At 36.6% G+C, this 21,680-nt stretch overlaps 2 protein-coding genes across 2 annotated transcripts in view; both read left to right on the top strand.

Moving 5' to 3' along the window:
* The window catches only part of XB5762037.L (uncharacterized XB5762037 L homeolog), a gene marked incomplete at its 5' end in the record, with an annotated part of 583,381 nt that overhangs the window by 12,447 nt on the left and 549,254 nt on the right, over positions 1-21,680 (top strand).
* LOC121397337 (CD48 antigen-like) lies at positions 1,196-10,998 on the top strand. The gene is made up of 3 exons (XM_041573972.1): positions 1,196-1,243; positions 4,945-5,470; positions 10,551-10,998. The coding sequence occupies exons 1-3, from the start codon at positions 1,196-1,198 to the stop codon at positions 10,958-10,960; spliced, it is 984 nt and encodes a 327-aa protein (XP_041429906.1). The 3' UTR covers positions 10,961-10,998.

Consider the following 21,680-nt stretch of genomic DNA (forward strand, 5'->3'; position numbering starts at 1 on the left):
CGGTTTTCTGGTGTATTTATATAGACCTTTCTGATAAAGCTTACTTCATTCTAGCCTTTGCTTCTCCTTTAAAGTTACCTTTTAATGTAATATAGACATCATTATTCTAAGAGAATTTGTGATTTGTGATGCCTTTTCGTTCAGTTTTTTCAGAGCTGCCCCTGTGTTGCTAGTGATTAATTACCCTAGCAACCAGGAACCAGTTTAAAAGTCAAGATAGAAGAAGGAGAGGTTCTTAAATTACAATTAAGCAATTCAACATAAAAATAATAGAAATGAACCTTGAATGTGGGTTTTGGTTCCTGGGCCAATTACCCCCCTCTAACAAGTCAAATGAAGACTAGAAAGAGGCAAAATAACAATGTTATTCATTGAAAAAAACGTACAGGATAATTGATGAAGACCAATTGAAAGGTTGCAAAGTTAATTTAAAGGAGAACATTGTCTTAATGTATATAAATTGAATACATTATAGGCAGATTTTATTAAGATGCATTATATGAGTGGTGTTGCTGCACAGGAGTTTTTCTTATTATTATTATAATTATTATTAACATTAATAACAATCGCTGGTATATTACTCACAACCACTTCTTTACCTCCTGTTTCCTGTTAAACTGCCTCTTCTCTATTACAGAGAGAACAACTGGAAAGAGAGAATCACACTATTACTGTCTCTAACTGATAACTGCTGCCGACTTATTCAAAAATCAAGGGAGGCTGGGGATTGATCTTGTTGGATTATTATACTGATTTTCAGTTCATGTTTAACTAGAATAACTAGTTCACCATCACCATCAACATAATGACATTTAGTTACTGGGATTTCCTCTTCATCTTATGGACATCATTCTTCATACCATGTGGTGAGTAAAATATCAGCAGTCTCATTTTCTACTACTTTACAAATCTGTTTACTAATACCAATATGCAGTAAAAATCTCTCTCTCTCTCTCTCTCTCTCTCTCTCTCTCTCTCTCTCTCTCTCTCTATCTATCTATATACTATATATATATATATATATATATATATATATATTTATTAGTATTTAGCAGTAGAACAATAGACTGTGCCAAATACAGTACAGATAGAGCAGTTTGAATTAAGTAACAGTAATAGCGAGGCACATCTTCCTGCTTTGTAATTTATACATTTTATCTGGTTGCTAAGGTCACACTCACCCTAGAAATCTTCCATGACAGCCTGGAAGATGAACAGGAAAAGGACTGAATATGAGGATAAAGTATATAAGTAATAATAACACCAATAATAATACTGCTAATAGTTATAAGCAGAACAGAAAGGAAAATAATTCAAACACTAAGGGTCAAATTTACTTAAGGTCAAATATCGAGGGTTAATTAATTCATTCATTCATTAATTAATTAATTGAAATTAATTAATTGAAATCCTTCGACTTCGAATATCAAAGTCGAAGGATTTACCGCAATTCGTTTGATCGAACGAAAAATCGTTCGATCAAATGATTAAATCCATCGAATCGTTCGATTCAAAGGATTTTAATCCATCGATCGAACGATTTTTCTTCGACCAAAAAAAGAAAGCAAAGCCTATGGGGACCTTCCCCATAGGCTAACATTGACTTCGGTAGGTTTTCGGTGGCGAACTAGGGGGTTGAAGTTTTTTTTAAAGAGCCAGTACTTCGACTATCGAATGGTCGAATAGTTGAATGATTTTTATTTCGAATCGTTCGATTCGAAGTCGAAGTCGTAGTCAAAGGTCAAAGTAGCCAAAAAAAACATTTGAAATTCTAAGTTTTTTTTCCTATCCTATCTATCATTCACTCGAGCTAAGTAAATGGGCCCCTAGGAAAAAATGACGAATTGTACATTGTCACGCGATATTACTTTCTACCTCTTAGTAAAAGCTAATTGTTCAGCAATAGTTTCAAGAGTATATGGGGCAGCAAGTTAATGTTCAACTCGTATATCTCACCTAATTGAACTTAAAGGGATGATTCACCCTTAAGTTTTAGTATGTTATTGAATGGCCAATTCTAAGCAACGTTTCAATTGGTTTTCATTTTTTCTTTTTTTATAGTGTTTGAATTATTCACCTTCTTCTGCTGACTCTTTCCAATTTCCAAATGGGGTTGACTGCCCCATCTAAAAAACTAATGCTCTGTAAGTCTACAAGGTTATTATTAATGCTACTTTTGCTATATTTTATTACTCATCTTTCTATTCAGGCCTGTCCTATTAATATTCCAGTATATTTTTTCGAATCCGTGCATGGTTGCTAGGGTAAATTGGACCCTAGCAACCAGATTGCTGAAATTGCAAAGTGGAGAACTGCTGAATAAAAAGCTAAATAATTCAAACAAACCACAAATAATAAAAAATTAAACCCAAGTGCATTTTTAAAGGGGTAGTTCTGACCAACATTGTTATCGTGAGACAATTTGCAGTTACAGTATCTTTGTTTTTTTTATTTCTGCTTTGTTAAGCAGTGCATTCGTTTGCATTATCTTAGCAGTTATTTTTTTTTCTAGGGCCCAACTGACCCTTGAATAAGACACAGGCAGATGAATAGAACAGAGCTTGAATACAACGATAAGCAATAAGTAGTAATGAGCAAAATTTTCACCAGGCATGGATTGAAAAAATTGCCATTGGCTTCAATGCATATTGAGCAAAAATTGTTCTACAATTTTTTCAACATAGTGAAAATGGACACACTGTGGGGCAGATTTACTAAGGGTCGAATTTCGAAGCACAAAAAACTTCGAAATTCGACCATCGAATTAATAATCTTCGAATTCGAACATAGAATTGGAAGTTTTTTCAACAAATTTGGCAATCCTGCGGTTGAATAAAAATCAATTTTTAGCGATCGATCGAAGGATTTTTATTCGACCAAAAAATTTTTTTAGAAAAGTGCTGTGGAAGGTTCCCATAAGCTAACATTGCACTTCGGTAGCTTTAATTTGACGAAGTATGAAGTCGAAGTTTGTATTAAAGAGACAGTGCTTTGATTATCGAAAGGTCGTATAGTCGAACGATTTTCGAATCGAATGGTCAAATATAGCCTTTTCAATGGCCAAGGTACCCAAAAATTTACTTCAAAATTTGAACTTTTTTAAATTTGAACCCTCACTCGAGCTTAGTAAATCTGCCCCTGTCTCATCCCTAGTAATAGAATGTAACAATAAAAATAGAACGTCACAGAGCAAAAGCGTTTTGGTTGTGGAGGTCACTGACTCCCCATTTCATAGCTGGAAAGAGGAAGCATAGGAAGGCACATAATTAAAAAAATAAAGGCCAACTGAAAAGTTGTTAACAATAGGACACACTATACTGCAACTATAGTGTCTTGAGCCCACGTGAGTTCAGAAATTCATCACATTTTGAGTATATAACGTAAATAAAGGATGGTCCAACCTCACAACATGGGGACACAGACATCCTATCTGAATCTGACAGATCCCATTGAAGAAGCTGATGGATGTTTTGGAAAAATGGGAATAAACATTCCTGAATTAAGCCAGTAATATTCTCGTTTAAATATTACTGGCTTAATTCAGAATCCAGGGTCACTCCCTAACGTTCATGTCTAACTTACCAGTTGGGGGACTTATGAAAACAGAGCTGTTGAATGCAGACAGTGATGTATTTAAAGGTAAAGCACAGGTCTTTGCACGCCATTTTTTATATGAAGGATCAGAGACAGAGAGCTAAGAGATGATAAATATATATATATTAAATTCTCAACGTGTTTGCCATGTGCAGTGTTCTTGCATATTTGTTACCCATGAAATAAAAGTAGATATTAGATGGATTAAAGGGCATGTAAAGTCTAAAATAGAATAAGGCTAGAAATGCTGTATGTTGTATACTAAATATAAACATGAACTTACTGCACCACAAGCCTAATCAAACAAATGATTTATGCTTTCAAAGTTGGCCACAGGGGGTCACCATCTTGTAACTTTGTTAAACATCTTTGCAAGACTAAGACTGTGCACATGCTCAGTGTGGTCTGGGCTGCTTAGGGAGCATCATAAATAAAGCTGCTTGAGTTCTGCATGGCTGGGAAGTAAGACGGGGGCTCCCCCTGCTGTTCATAAGTATGATTGTTTCCCTGCTCAGCAGTTAGGGACCATCTGACAATTCCTATCCACAGCAGTAAATGAAGGGAGAATTTCACTGCATAAAGTCAGGTTTCTTATTAAAACGGTACACATTTTTTGATTAAAGTATATTGGAGATAGGTTTCTTTTTCATTAAAGAAAGTAAAAATGGGATCTTATTTTTTTGCCTTTACATGCCCTTTAAGCTGATGGCACATTAATTAACCCTCGATATTCGGCTGTCGAATGTAAATCCTTCGACTTCGAATATTGAAGTTGAAGGATTTACCGCAATTAGTTTGATCGAACGATTAAATCCTTTGAACAATTCAAAGGATTTTAATCGATCAAACGATTTTTCTACGACCAAAAAAACCTTAGAAAGCCTATGGAGACCTTCCCCATACGCTAACATTGAGGTTCGGTAGATTTTAGGTGGCGAAGTAGGGGGTCAAAGTTTTTTTTTAAAGAGACAGTACTTCGACTATCGAATGGTCGAATATTCGAACGATTTTTAGTTTGAATCGTTCGATTCAAAGTCGTAGTCGAAGGTCGAAGTAGCCAAAAAAAACATTCAAACAAGTTTTTTTTATTCAATTCCTTCACTCGAGCAAAGTAAATGTGCCCCTAGGGGTTATTTAATGTCACACTGCACACAAAAGCACACTCCAAAATACTCAATCAAAAAGCACTTGTATCTGTGGCATGGGTGAGCTTGGCACGGTCAATGAAATCCCGCAGTGAAAGAGAGAGTGAATTTCATGTGAAAATGTGTTTCCATGTTTCTACAATGGATAGAAGAAATCAGATGAAGAAAATGCCTAGTGTGACCTAAAGAGTCGGAACATGGGTAGGTAATAGAAAGTTGGGCAAAAAGCCTGAGAATAAATGACTTAAATGAGGGATGGTCCAAGCTTTATTGGGTGGGGCCCACTTTAACTCTTGTATTGGTTATTGATAGTTTTGTATGTTTTTTTTGTACCCCCATTTATTGCACAAAGCTAAAGAGTGTGAATGTGAGTGTGAGTGCTGATCATTCTCTACTTGTATGTGTTACAGCAGGAGGAGACATCCCTCTCCAGGTGACTGGCCGTGTAGGGGAGACTGTCACACTGACACCCCATCTGAATCTCACACGTCCCATTGTTAGAGTCACATGGATATTTAATTGCAATGGGAAGAGAATATTCCTGGCTGAATTCAGAGAGCAGAAGTTTATCAGAGAAAATGAGAATTATTTCATCAACCGCCTGGAAGGATCTAACAGTGGAACCTCATTACAAATCAGAGAGCTGAGAATGGAGGATAGTGGAGTCTTCACTGCACACATTCTTGTTAATGGAGAAATGAGAGAAATATCCTATAATCTCACTGTATATGGTAAGTAAGTGAGTGTATTTACATGAGGGAGTGAGAGTTGTTACAGCTCAGAGCAGACAGACTTGTATGGAGGAACTGAATTTATTGTTACACAGAGAATGACACAAGCCATTAAATGAGAAGCCAATGTCAATTGTGATAGTCACACACAGCAATCGTATAGTGTGTTAAATATCAACATTCCACGATAGACTCTACACACTTGCATACTTTATTTACATGTAAAAATAACCTTTAAATCTATAACATATTAGTCTTTTGAAACTGTCAAGAGAATATTATAACTGCTAAATGTCTGCGACTTTCAGTGAACAAATAAAGCCATTGATACAAAAAGCTAATTTATAAAGAATAGAAACAGTTCATATAATTGACTAACAGACGTTATTCCTTGAGTTGAAAAGTCTATGAGCAAAGCAAACATTTCATGCTGGTCTCTAAACGAGGGGTTAAGCGAATATATAGATAAATTGATCCAACCAATGGTAATGCAACTGCCCTCTTTTCTACGAGATAGCGGGGATGCTATCAATAAATTATCAAATATTGAGTGGAAAGAAGGATATATGTGGGTGACGATGGATGTCACGGCCCTATATTCCTCCATCAGGCATAGTGATGGGATTTTTGCATTACAATATTGGTTGAGAGAAAAAGGTCTTTTTACAAATGAACAGAACGAGTTTATAATAGAAGCAGTCGAGTATCTATTGACACATAATTATTTTATGTTTAATAATGAATTTTATTTACAGCGATGTGGGACAGCAATGGGGGCGCGGTTTGCGCCCTCATATGCTAATCTATTTATGGGCTGGTTCGAAAAACATCATATTTTTAGTGAACAATCTATATATAAGACCAATATAAAAGGTTATTACCGCTTTATTGACGATCTAATAATCATTTGGGAAGGTACAGAATTAGAGTTGAAACAATTTATTGACTACTGTAACAATAATGACAAAAATATAAACTTTACTTACAAGTGTGATAAGAACACAATAGAATATTTAGATATACAATTTATCACTACAGGTACTCAAATAGATACTGATATATATAGAAAGTCTATTAGCAGAAACTCTTTGTTGAGACGTGAAAGCAATCACCCTGGGCCTCTCTTGGAAGGGATCCCAGTGGGCCAGTTCATACGTCTTAGACGAAACTGCTCCACATGGGCTTCCTTCCACGACAGGTCCATGGAATTGTGGGATAGATTGACACTTAGGGGCTACAGCACAGAATGCATTAAAAAAGCCTATGAAACAGCAGTACTTAGTAACAGATCAGATCTCTTGATAAATAAACAAGGTGGGCACAGAGATAGGAAGAACACGTTTGATAAGAATAGAATGAAATTTATCACTACATATAGTATGGAAGCGAGGAAAATTCAGAACATAATTTTAAAACATTGGGGCATTTTAAAATCAGACCCTATCTTAACATCACTTGATTTAAAAAAACCTCAATTTATTTATAGAAGGGCAAACAATCTACGAGACATGGTGTCCCCGAGCATGCTACCAAATAAAAAGGATAAGACAAATTGGCTGAATGTGGTTGGAACATACAGATGTGGTGCGAACATCTGTAAGTGTTGCAGATTTATAAATGTGTCAAAGGAATTTCATAGTAGTATAACAAAGAAAACATATAATTGTCGAACATATGCAAACTGCAGGACATTAAATGTTATATATTTAGTAACATGTCGCTGCGGTAAACAATATGTCGGCAAGACCAAGAGATGGCTTAAGGACAGGGTACTTGAACATCTAGCATGTATAAACAGGTCAGATGTAACCTCAGCAGTAGCAGAACACGTAATACAAGAACATGAAGCTAATGAATACTTTGTATCTTTCCAGGTAGTTGAAGCAGTTAAACTGGGGAAGAGAAAAGGTGATATAGATACATTGTTGTCTAAGAAGGAAGTCAAATGGATGACCCTATTGGATACAGTTACACCATATGGGCTGAATAGAGAGTGTGAGATAAAAGCCTTTATTGGATAGACTGCCTTATTTATATTCTGAATTTGTTAGTCAATAAAATTTACTTTAAATTTATATTATTGATTAATTAAAGATATATTAATAGAATTTATTTCATTAAATATAACATAATTTTTGATTAGTTTTATATTAATTTGAATAATTTATTTATAATTTACATATGCTTATATGCAGTAGTGTCAGTCTTTCCAATACAGGTTTTTAGTAAATGATATTTTAAGACATACTAAATTTGGCCACTAATAATAATTCCCTATCTATTATACTGTTCTAACAAGTGGGTGGAAATTTAAGTAATAAATCCTAGTAATAAATAGAGATAAAGGAAATGCTTTCTTTTAAAAAAGTTTATGATAATTATAGTGATACCCTAATTAGGTTTCTTGGTGTTATATGGATGTGCAATTTTAAACGTGATTGGAAACACAAAACTACACAAATGAATGAAAATATATTCCTTCCCCCATTTGCTCACTAATGAAAGCACATCATTCTATCACTAATACACTTTTAGACCAAATTATTATGGTTAATGAATTACTCACCAAAGGATATCCCCCCTTTTTTATAAAATTAATCACAGATTATTGATTATTTATTTATTTAATATTTTATTCATATACATGAGTCTATTGAATTAAGTAATAATGTATACGACACAAATTTTCACTAGGATACTTCTTTGACTGTCATTTTGATACAGATATTCATATGTTTTATTTTATGTATATGTATAATTTTGAATATTTGTATATTATTTTGTGAGAATACTTCTTTTTCCCTTTAATCTATTAATGATATGCATAGGTGTCACTATTTAAGCACCTACACATGTATGCACTAATTACTCTGATGAAGTGTCAGGTTTACTGACACGAAACGCGTTAGTTGTAATCCCCCTCCACTGTACTTTTAATGCGCTTAATAAAGCCAACATCTTGATAATGAAACGCCTGACTCCGTGACTGCTTTGGACGGCGCTCCGCAGCGATACTATTGGAGTATGTGTTAAGCCGGCTAGAAGGAGCCAGATGTATCGCGAGAGCTGCGACTCAGCAGGAGCCGGCGTACCACGGGTGAGCTCCGCCATTAACCGCATCGTTTCTGTGTTTGTTATTTCATGCTGGTAACTGGTCTACAGACAGAAGTATTCTAAGATACTTTGCAGTTAACATTTTTCTGTGCTGTTCTTCAGTTTATCTGGTTGCTAAGAGCCCTTACCCTAGCAACCAGGCAGTTGTTTAAATGAAAGATTGGAAATTGAACAGGAGTGCTCCAAATAGATCATTAATATTATTAAAGGGATACTGTCATGGGAAAACATGTTTTTTTTCAAAACACATCAGTTAATAGTGCTGCTCCAGCAGAATTCTGCACTGAAATCCATTTCTCAAAAGAGCAAACAGATTTTTTTTATATTCAATACAGTTACAATTTGGTAGGCAAAATACTTGATCTTTTTCAGGTTTTGATCCCCTTTAAATTATTAACATGTTTAATAATATGTGGAGAGAATAAAGTATTTTTGATTAAGGGGCCGATTCACTAAGGGTCGAATATCTAGGGTTATTTAACCCTCGATATTCAACTAGGAATTAAAATCCTTCGACTTCGAATATCGAAGTCGAAGGATTTAGCGCAGATAGTTCGATCGAATGATCGAAGGATAATTCCTTCGATCGAACGATTAAATCTTTCGAATCGAACGATTCGAAGGATTTAAATCCAACGATCGAAGGAATATCCTTCGATCAAAAAAAGTTAGGCAAGCCTATGGGGACCTTCCCCATAGGCTAACATTGACTTCGGTAGCTTTTAGCTGGCGAACTAGGGGGTCGAAGTTTTTTTTAAAGAGACAGTACTTCGACTATCGAATGGTCGAATAGTCGAACGATTTTTACTTTGAATTCAAAGTCGTAGTCGAAGTAGCCCATTCGATGGTCGAAGTAGCCCAAAAAAAACTTCGAAATTCGAAGTTTTTTAACTTCGAATCCTTGACTCGAAGTTAGTGAATCGGCCCCTAAATGTCTGTGAAATTTAAGTGAATAAGAATTTTTTTTTTTTTAGAAAAGGCAAATTCATAAAACAGTTCCTGTAATTATTGTCTTACTTTCTACAGACATATGCAATTCAATTTATTATACATGTAGCAGATTATGATATGCATAAGTGATGGGCAAATTAATTTGCCAAACATGGATTCGTGGCGAATTTACAAATTTCATCATGTGGGAATTTTCTCGTGAAACTGCATAATTTGCATAAAAAAATCACTGTAAAGAAAAAATGCGCATGGACTTTAATGCATTTGCAGCAAGAAAAATTGCCGCTCGTAAAAACAGCCATCGACTTCAATGCGATTTGTGAAATTTCGCTGTTTCCTGAAATTTTTTTCGCAATTTTGCAAATTTTTCAGCGAAGTGGGACAGATTCCCTTATCACTATTATGCATCTGTCTTTTCTACTTGTATTTGTGGACATTTTCTATAATTTAAAGGAAATGTAAACCCCCAAGAATTAATGTAAAGTAATGTAAAAATGTGCATTTTAGTCTGTTACGGGTATAGGATCCCTTATCCAGAAACTCGATATCCAGAAAGCTCTGAATTACGGCATGCCCGTCTCCCATAGACTCCATTTTATCCAAATAATCTAAATTTTTAAAAATGATTTCCTTTTTCTCTGTAATAATAAAACAGTAGCTTGTACTTGATCCCAACTAAGATATAATTAATCCTTATTGGAAGCAAAACCAGCCTATTGGGTTTATTTAATGTTTAAATGAATTTCTAGTAGACTTAAGGTATGAAGACCATGAAATTAAAGAAAGATCCGTTATCCGGAAAACCCCAGGTCCTGAGCATTCTGGATAACAGGTCCCATACCTGTAATACAGAATAATGAATTTGAACCCATAATACAACTTGCTGGTCATTTATGCTACAGTCGGCTTGAAATGAAGTGAGAAAATCTTATGATAAAATCTTATCATAAAAATGTATAAAATTCTTTATCATATATATATATATTCTGATAATATGATCTGTTTCTAATTACAGAGCCTCTCCCTATCCCTACACCAGTAATAGAAAAGACATTAGATGAGAATTCCACTGATCTGTGTCATCTTCATTGTTCTGTCCCATCCAACTCAACAAGTGTGTCCTACAGTTGGATCTACAGAGATAAAGACACTGACATACTATATGCAAATGGCAGCACAATCAGTGTATCACTGAAGGATAAGACATTGGGGACACAATTTATCTGCTTGGTACAAAATCCTGCTCATACCAACAATGTGTCAGTCCCTTTATATCCATGTGGGGAGACACAAACAAAGACACAAAGTAAAGGTATGTATGGGGGGCAAATAAACAAAAATAATCAGTTTTGGATCCAGTGTTTTTGTAAATCAAAGGTAATTAGGATCAAAAGTAAAATGGCAGCACAATCAGTGTATCACTGAAGGATAAGACACAAGGTGGGACATTCACTAAGAATCGTAGTTGCGCTGGCGTTCGCTACGCCACACTTCGCCAGGCGTATTTTTGCCAGTGCTCCGAAAATTCACTAAAATCCAAAGTTGCGCTCAGGGGTAAGGTTGCGAAGTTGCGCTAGCGTTGATTCGCCAAGCAAAGCGAAGTTACGCTAGCGATGGTTAATTTGCATACGGCGCCAAATTCAAATTTCAATGGAAGTATTCGTAGCAGAACTACACAAGCCTGGGAAACCTTCAAAACATCAAATAAAATGTTTATTTTGCCCAACACATGTGCCCACTGTATAGGTAAGTTGCCATGAGTCAGGAAATGTAGGGGGGAAGGAGGGGAGCCCCAAAATTTTTTTCGATCTTTTTCAGCCTATCACCCATAATATAGAAAACAAGCCAGCGTTTTTTGGGACTTAGAAAACTTTTTAACTTTTTTTGAAAAATCGTTAGGTCGAAAGATTAAATCCTTCGAATCGTTTGATTCGAAGGATTTCAATCCACCGATGGAACGATTTTTGTTCGACCAAAAAAAGCTAGCAAAGCCTATGGGGACCTTCCCCATAGGCTAACATTGACTTTGGTAGCTTTTAGCTGGCGAAATAGGGAGTCAAAGTTTTTTCTTAAAGAGACAGTACTTTGACTCGAATAGTCGAACGATTTTTAGTTTGAATCATTCGATTCAAAGTCGAAGGTCAAAGTAGCCCATTCGATGGTCGAAGTAGCCAAAAAAAAACATTCAAAATTCGTATTTTTTTTCCTCTATTCCTTCACTCGAGCTAAGTAAATGGGCCCCTAGATGTTGCCTTTAGATGCATGCTATAAACACATATCAGCTGTTCTCAAAGAAGAAAGATTATAGAATGGGACACTGGCACAGATTGATGTGTTTGTAAAAAGATTTTAGATGTCAGGGTCACGGGAGATTTTATTTGCAGGGGTCTATGCACAGAAAATGAACACATGCCTGTTGCCATTAGTTACAAGCGTACTTTACTATTAAAGGGGTGGTTAACCTTTAAGTTAATTTTAAGTTAACTATTAGTATGTTTTAGTTTGTACGTATGTAAGCAACCTTTCAATTGGTCTTCATTATTTATTTTTTATGTGTTTTTTTAATTATTTGCCTTCTTCTGAATCTCCAGCTTTCAAATGGGGGTCACTGACCCCATCTAAAAACAAACGCTCTGTAAGGCTACACATTTATTGTTATTGCTACTTTGTAGGACTCATCTTTCTATTCAGTCCTCTCCTATTTATATTCCAGTCTCCTATTTGAATCAATGCATGGTTGCTATGGTAATTTGGACCCTAGCAACCAGATTGCTGAAATTGCAAACTGGAGAGCTGCTGAATAAAAAGCTAAATAACTCACAATAATAATAATAATAATAATAATAATAATAATAATAATAATAATAATAATAAAAAAACAAATAATAGCAAAATGAAAACCAATTGCAAATTGTCTTAGAATATCACTCTCTAGATGGGAGAAATGGTTAAAGGATATCTACACCTTTATATTAAGTTAATATAAAGTGCACCAGAGAGCAAATCTAAGCATTTTTGCAATTTGCATTCATTATTTTTCCAGGATTAAAACTAGATTTTAATGAAAATGTTTACAGGTACGGGATCCGTTATGTGGAAATCAGTTATCCAGAAAGCTCTGAATTTTGGAAAGGCTGTGTTCAATACACTCTATTTTATCCACATAATCCAAATGTTTAAGCATTATTTCCTTTTTATCTGTAATAATAAAACAGTAGCTTATACAGGTATGGGATCCGTTATCCAGAAACCCATTATCCAGAAAGATCCGAATTATGGAAAGGCTGTCTCCCATAGACTCCATTATAATCAAATAATCCAAATTTGTAAAAATGATTTCCTTTTTCTCTGTAATAATAAAACAGTAGCTTGTACTTGATCCCAACTAAGATATAATTAATCCTTATTGGAAGCAAAACCAGCCTATTGGGTTTATTTAATGTTTACATGATTTTCTAGTAGACTTAAGGTATGAAGATCCAAATTAAAGAAAGACCCATTATCCGGAAAACCCCAGGTCCCGAGCATTCTGGATAACAGGTCCCAAACCTGTACTTGATCCCAACTAAGATATTATTAATCCTTATTGGAGGCAAAACCAGCTTATTGGGTTTATTTAATGTTTACATGATTTTCTAGTAGACTTAAGGTATGAAGATCCAAATTAAAGAAAGACCCATTATCCGGAAAACCCCAGGTCCCGAGCATTTTGGAAAACAGGTACCAAAACTGTACTTGATCCCAACTAAGATATAATTAATCCTTATTGGAGGCAAAACCTGTCTATTGGGTTTATTTAATGTTTACATGATTTTCTAGTGGACTTAAGATATGAAGATCCAAATTATGGAAAGATTATCCGGAAAACCCCAGGTCCTGAACATTCTGGATAACAGGTCCCATACCTGTACTGCCAATATAATGAGATTTGTTATACCAGCACCACTTGCTGATCAGTTGCTAAACATATTGCAGTTGAGGGACTTTTTAGAAGAAAGAAAGAGGACTGTTGTGATGTTCCTTTGAGGTTTCTGATGTATTCACATGTGTTAACATACTGCACACGTATGCACAGACCCACACTAATACATTCACACACATTCACACTCTCACTCCTACAAATTTAATAATACAACCCATTGATGCCTGAAAATACTGCAGGAACTCAGATTCATCTTTTGCCTCCTTCTTCACCAACAATTCAATCAATTATTTCAGCTTTACTATTTAATAAGACACTACTGTAAATATCATATAAATCTCCCATCTGGCTTAACCTTGACTCTATTCATTTTATCCATATTTTTCATAGAATTTGGCCAACAACATAACTGATGCAACCTTTCTCCTTTTTTGTTACAGATGGTGTTTGCTGGATAAAATTATATATTTATCTTCCTGTTCTTACCCTATCCATTACAATACTGACTACAGTAATACTTTTTACAAAATAAAAACATGAAAGAAACTGAATTGCAAGGTGAAACCAAACCACAGTAAACCAAAGCCCATACAACCTTCTTTTTGGAACTGTCACTGTCACACACACCCAATGGCGCGGCTCTTCTCTTCCACGTCAGATCCAAAATGGCGGTGCCCACGATCTCCGTGCAGATGACGTCACACGGACCGGTGCCAAATTCAAAATAAAAGGACGTCCGGGACGCCGGTTCAATGTCCGTAGGTTTTGTTTTGAACATTCCTGTGTGCTTTATTATTCCTGTTGAACTGTTTTCTGGACTTTGACCCTGCCTGTTTATTGACTTTGCTGTTTATCTGCCAGCCTTTTTGAACATCTGCCTGGATATTGATTACGACAACTCTTAAACCCTATCTGTACTGCGAACTTGGACTTTGACCCCTGGGCTTCCTCCTTGGTCCAGACTACTCCCGCTGGGAGCCGATAGGCCCTCTGACACCCACCTAAATTTGATTGGAATATGCAATTATAATGCAGAATAAAGGGTTGGCTTTTCTAGGTACATTAATAGATGCTGCAGATGACAAAAGAGTGCTTGATTGATGGAGTGGAGATGGTAGGTACCGTGGCTGGTATGAAGGATCTCAATGACTAATTATCCTTATTCTGCTTCCCAAACACAGTCTAAATACTTGGATTGAATGGCAAGTTGGACAGACCAGTTCAGTACTCTCTCTAGAGAGAACTCACCCTTTCACCTGCTAGTCCTCTGACCATCTCTCATTTCCTTACTTCAGGACACTCCTTCTTTACTTGGACCTATTTAGCTTCAGACTTCCTGCATAATACACCCTTCTCTTAGAAGTGTTGTCCAAAGGGGCTCATGACTAGGAGCATCTCTCCTTTATCGGCTAGGAAACCCACCTGACACCTCTGAGACAATAATAAGTTCCTTCCTGTCTCAGGGCACCTGAGTGGGACTCACCTCCACTCATACCTACCTTTCACTCACACCTACCTTTCACTCACACCTACCTTTCACTCACACCTACCTTTAAATGGCCCTGCCTATGGATAAAGTTTTTCAAATAAGTGAATGGCTGAATCTCTACTCCACTAAATTGTTCAATGGGGCAGGGGGATGAAAATGTATGAATCTTCTACAGAGGATCTACTATTCTGTTTACTATTTGCTCCATGCCTCAGACCGTCTTGAGGAGTTGCATACTCCAGTGTATGTCAATACAAAGACTTTATTGCACCATTCCATAGTTTTTGAACGTTTTCAACTCTATTGAAGCACCAACTGCAATAACAAGTCCCCCTTAGCTAATGACAAGAGAACCCAGGGAGAGTGTAACTCCAGGCACTACCAGACCTAAAGGACTTGGGGTTTCCCCACTAGCATTATCCTAACACAAGCTTACAACATTGGTCTTATCTGTAACTTGAGGACATATTTATGGTCCTTTGAGGATCATGGTTGGTTAGCTAATGCATGGTTAAAATAAGAGCTAATTAGGAATAGGCTGCACCTGCCGGTTAATGCAGAGCAGCTGAATATAATGAACAGTGCCAGGGCTAGCCATAGTATCCTCAGAACAGAGTAAACACATACCCCTAATCTGCCTGAATATTAAAGAGTAAAGGTAAAAGGCTACAATACATAAGGTCCCTGGTTCAAACCCAGCAGAGGGATGATTCCTTACAATCTATCTATCTTGCTGGCTATCATCTGTGGATCTAACTAGGGGGTGAATCAAATGCAAAATGATTTATGGAAAATAAATCCCGGTCTCACAAACAAAAGACTGTTCTGGCAGGCAATGGGGCACGACTGTTTACAAGGATGCTGGAAGATAGGAAGCCACCAGGAACAGGCAGGCCGGGCCAGCACAAGCAGATAGAATAGTCGGACAGGCCAGAATCAGGATAGAGATCGTAGAATAGTTGGAGGACATGCAAAGGTTTCAGGATTGGAGAGGTCAACGTAGTTTCAGACAGGCAAGGTCAGGATTGGAGAGGTCGGAGTAGTAAGCAGGCAGGCAAGGGTCAAACACAGTAGATCAAGACAGGAATCACAAGTAATAACACCCAGGAACAAGCTAATTGAACATAACAATGGGCAACTTGCAGATAACTAAACTCCCCTTAAATACTGTTTGAATTTGGCGCCATTGCGCGCTGACGTCACACGAGTGTGCGCCTTTGAGGAAACCGGCATTAGATGGAAGGAGGAGCTGCGCAGCGGGCGTCCACGCCGAAGGAGCGGCGGTGGACCCTGCTGCCCACTAGACCACCAGGGTAAGTCCTGACAGTTTCCTATTACTAAAAGGGCAAGTCAGAGTGTAAATAGTGGTTTTGGGGGTGGTCTAAAATTCCCACTTTTTATATTCTAATGCTGGGACATATTGTGCACATGTTTTATTAAGTTCAGTGTCGGACTGGGACACCAGGGACCCACCAAAAGTTTTTAGACCAGGGGCCCACTCTCAGTACTATTTTCTTCCTCTCCCCACTTAACCTCTATTCTCCTAGTCTCTTTTCTCTACATACTATAATCTATTACTCCATTTATTTAGCCTCTTTGTTAAGGAAATAAGGAATGGCCATGAAATAGGCCAAATGAGGGAGTGTGGGCCCACTGGCACCTGGGCCCACCGAGAGTTTTCCTGGTATCCCGGTGGGCCAGTCCAACACTGATTGAGTTGTAAGGGTATTGGCTTCCTCATTCAGAAGGGCATTGTATACATTTGTATGTCTAAAATACAGTCCCAATAAGGTGACCTTTTCCCAGAGAAATTAACTAACATTAGTCAACTGTTTATTTTATTTTGAGCATTCCTTTAATTCGTTTGGTATTCCTTCCATGGTTGTGTTCTACTTCTTCCATGTTGTTTTGTAGATGGTTGCCAAAAACTTCACCCCATACTCAATATATGGTCTAAGGGCTCTTACACATGAGCGTTCCAACCTGCGCTCCCCTGCGTTCCGTTTTTTGGCATTCAGCCGCAGGGGAGCGCAGGAATAGACGCAAGTCATTATTTGAAATGGGGCTGTAGGTTCAGACGCAACATGCTGCACATTGTATTACAGGGCAACCCTTTTGAAATAAGTGGTATGAAGGTAATTAGTGATGGGCGAATTTATTCGCCACGGGCAAATTCACGGCGAATTACCGCAATTTGCCACCAGTGAAAAAATTTGCGAAACCACCGCAAAAATTTGCCGGTGTAAAAAAAAATGGACTCCGGCGCCGTTTCGCGAGTTTTTCGCAGTTTTGCATTTTTTTTTTCGGCAAAGCGAAACGCCCCAAATTCGCCCATCACTAAAGGTGATACCTTTATTGGCTAACTAATATAATCATAACAAGCTTTCAGAACAATTTAGTTCCTTTTTCAAGCTGATTACAATGAAGCTGTGGTGTTCTCTGGTATATTTACAACATTCAACTCATAGGTCAAATGACCAACAGAAAGGAATATCAATCTATGTGTGAGGTGTCAAAGTCATTTACTTGGGTATCTGCAAGAGACAAGCAGATAAGGTACAAGATAATGTGGGTCAAAGAGGCCGAGTATAAATTAGGGCGGAATTATTGGAGTGTAAATTCAAAGGAATTCCATATGATCTCTTAGTCCATATCCAGACATGTTGGTATTTCTGACCTGGTGCAGTCCTTTCTTAGTCCACATAATTAGCCATAAATCCAAGGCCCAGCTTTAGTCCATTCTTCAGAGAATTGAAAGTCTCCATTAATTTGTATTCACACACTTTTCTTTCATCTTCTTTTTTAAAATTGAACCAAAATTCTTAAATCCTTTATGGAGAGATTAGGCCATTGAAATGATTTCCTATTGGTGTGTCCAGTTTTTTTATTGGTAATAGTGAATCGGTGGTGTGTATTTCACTTTCCCAGGCTTTGCCCAGTCTCTCCGATATAAAGTTCCCTTGTTATGCATTTAGTGCATTGCATTAAGTACACCACATTGGAAGTAGAACAGTTGTAGTGACCATGGATGTTGTATTCCTCTAATGTGTCTGGAATTGGTATTTTGTCTGAAGTCAGGATGTGTGGGCAGATTTTGAATGTTTTTTGCCACAGGTATATGTTCCATTTTTGGTGGGGTGCAATAAGGCACTTCTTGTTATTAGTGACTTTAGGTTGGGAGGCTGTCTGAATGCTGGGAGTGGTGGGTCTGGAATATGCTTTTGAGCCTCTCGTCCTTATGAAGTGTACCTTGTAGATATCTGGCTATTTTTCTGAGGGTCCTTAGTTGTGGATTGTATGTGACCACTAGGGGAACCTGATTTATTTCAGGTTTTTGTTTATATAGTAGAAGATAACTTCTGGGAATCCTGGTGGCTGCATGAATGTATTGATCTACAATCATGGGGTTGTAGCTCCTGTTGATGAAGTCTGCTTTGAGTGTTTTAAGGTGGTGATCCCTTTCAGCAGTGTCCAAACATATACAATTGTATTCTTCCTCACTACACTTTGTATTGTAATTGTATCCGCTGCATCATATCTGTATCCATTGTATCAAACACATATAACGTCACACTTCTAGTGGCCTTTGTAGCTGCTGTCTATCAAAAGTGCTCAGATGATCATTGAGGGTTGGGGTGCAGCTGACTGATAGGAACTCACAGTGCTTCTCCTGATAATTAACCTCACTCTATTTTATATAATAGTTCTGCCACTGACTCTGTTAGAGACCTGAGGTCCACTGTATCATCCAAATTATATTTTCTGCATTATCCAAAAGATGTGCCTCCCACGGGCTAGTATGTGACATATGAAGTGACGCACAAGTTCTGACCATATTGGTTAAAGGTGAAGGAACGTGTGTGCTCTGGCCGACTGTTTCACTGCCCTTAGTAAAATAGAAACTCTCGCATTACAGTTTGGTATAAATGTGTTACACAAAATGAGCCACAAAATATGAACTAAAGATTGCAATATAAATGTTCCCCATTGGAAATGCAGCCTTATAACACATACAATAAAAAGCATAATAAACTATGACTATTGATGAACATATGAATTTTAGATTTATTGCTTGGTTTTTAAGGGTTTTATGGAAATGTATATTTGTCTGGTAGGTTTAATAAAATTTGTATTTTTATCATTAGTTACTGTATTATATGATGTTGTTACTGAATGTTTTAACTTCAAACTCTATTTCCACTGGGGAAATAATACCCATTGAGGCATACAGCTTTAACTCATCCAAAGCCTCATGTAAATGACCATATATGTTTGTTAAATGTATTTTACTACTTGAAAATGAGGACACATTTAAGAAAACTAAAGAAAATTAGGTGGATTTCTCTCTTTTATATATGAGGTCGATTTTGACACAATAAAATTACCTTTTAGGGGAAGATTTATCAAGAGTCAAAGTGAAATTTTGAATTTTGAAATTCTAATTTTTGAGTTTTTTTGTGAAATTCGACTAGGGAATTTGATTTAAGTTTTTTAAAAAAAATAGAATTACATTGTCTAAATCTATCATATACTGACCCTTTAAGAATTTAAATTTGACTATTTGCCACCTTAAACCTGCTGAATTGCTGTTTTAGCCTATGGGGGACATCCTGGGATCAATTTGGAGTTGTTTTCTGGCTTCCCGACAATTCGGAGAAAAAACTGAAATTGAATTTTAAAACTCAAATCAAATTCGATTCCAATTATCGGGTCGATCCTATTCACCTGAGTTTGAAAAATTCAAATCAATGAATTTCGATTGGTCGAATTTTGGTCTAATTTTGAGTTCATGGGAGTATATGGGAGTTTAAAAAAACTCCCATGTACTCGACCCTTGATAAATCTGCCCCTTAATGTAATATAGACATCAGCATTCTAAGGGGTAGATTTATCAAGGGTTGAATATTGAATTGAAAAAACTTCAAAATTCAATTTCAAAAAGACCAACCGAAATTACGTTTAAGTTAACCAAGATTGAGTTGTTGTTTTTCTGGTTGAATAGGTCCATTTTTGATCGAAATAGAAATAGGTCAGTCAAAGGAAAAGCGCATTCGAAAAACGCATTTGAAGTCCACCAATTGACTCCAAATAGATTCTAAGAGGTCCCCCATAGGCTAAAACAGCAATTCGGCAGGTTTTAGATGGCGAATGGTCGAAGTCAAATTTTTAAAGAGACAGTACATGATAAATTTCGATATTGCAATTTTTTAATTTTTTTCAAATTTAAGTCGACTTTGGATTATTCCATAGTCGAAGTACACAAAAAATAGCTCAAAATTAAAAAAATTTTTCATTTGAAAATTCACCTTGACCATTGATAAATCTGCCCCTAAGAGAAATTGTGATTTAGTCTTTGTTTTCATTTTTTTTTTCAGAGCTGCCCTTGTGTTGCTAGTGATTAATTACTCCAGCAACCAGGAGCCAGTTTGAAAGTCAGAATAGAAGAATAGAAGGAGAGGTTCTTAAGTTACAGTTAAGCCATTCAAAATAAAAATAATAGAAGTGAATCTTCACAATCAATGTGGTTTCTGGTTTCTGGGTCAATGACCCCTTATAACAAGTCAAATGAAGACTAGAATAAGGCAGAATAGCAATGTTATTTATTGAAAAAAAGCATACAAGATACATGAATAAAAATAAAATAAATAAAAGGTTGCAAAGTGAATGTAAAGGAGAACATCGTCTTAATGTATATATAAATGAATTACTCCACTTAACTATAGTCCTATTTTATTAAGATACATTTTATGAGTGGCATTGATGCACGGGAGTTTTTATTATTATTCTAATTATTATTACCATTAATAACAATCGCTGGTATATAACTCACAACCACGTCGCCTCTTGTTTCCTGTGAAACTGCCTTGTCTCTATTACACCTCGTCTCTACTTAAACGCAAGACTCGCCAGATTAATTTGCTCATAAAGTCTCTCCACGTTTCTGATTATTTTCTTTGGTTTGTTTTGATCCCACAGAACACTGTTTTCAGTTTTTTGTTTTCAGCAGCACCGACTGGAAATCAAGGGCAGCAGGAGACTGATCTTGTGGAATTATTTTACTTATTTTCAACTCCTTTGTAACTGGAATAACTGACTCACCATCAATATAATGACATTTAGTAACTGGGATCTCCTCTTTATCTTATGGCCATCATTCCTAATAACCTGTGGTGAGTAAAGTATCTTCAGCAGTCCCATTTGCTACTTCTTTACAAGTGTGTGTGTGTGTGTGTTAATTAGTATTTAGCAGTAGAGGATTGAACTGTGACAAACTGGTTCAGTACTAAGGGCGGATATAACCAGCTATAGCCTATTGTATTTCAGCTTAAACCTCCAGGCATGCTCAGTTTACTCCTTTCCCTCTCCCTCCTCCCCTCCCTGCTATAATCTGAGGCCAGAGCTATGAGTGAGCAGGGATAGACTCAGGCAGGAAGTGATGTCACACCAAGCTAATATGGCAGCTGCTATCCTGTTCTGTAACAAACAGAGAGAGCTTCTATAGCTGTTTACTCAGGTATGGTAAAGCATTCTACAGACTAAATATATCATTCTAGCTTGCACTATTGTGGCAAATCTATTGGCAATAAACTGCCTCTATAGCTTTCCTTCTCCTTTAAAAATTATTCTAAAATATGTACTTTTTAAATGAGAGTATTATTTTTCCAAACGTCCATCTTGTTGCTAAAGTCTCACTTACCCTAGAAAGTAACAATTCTAATAAAAAAAAAACTAAA

This window comes from Xenopus laevis, chromosome 8L, assembly GCF_017654675.1.
Source record: "Xenopus laevis strain J_2021 chromosome 8L, Xenopus_laevis_v10.1, whole genome shotgun sequence".
NCBI classification, from domain to species: domain Eukaryota; kingdom Metazoa; phylum Chordata; class Amphibia; order Anura; family Pipidae; genus Xenopus; species Xenopus laevis.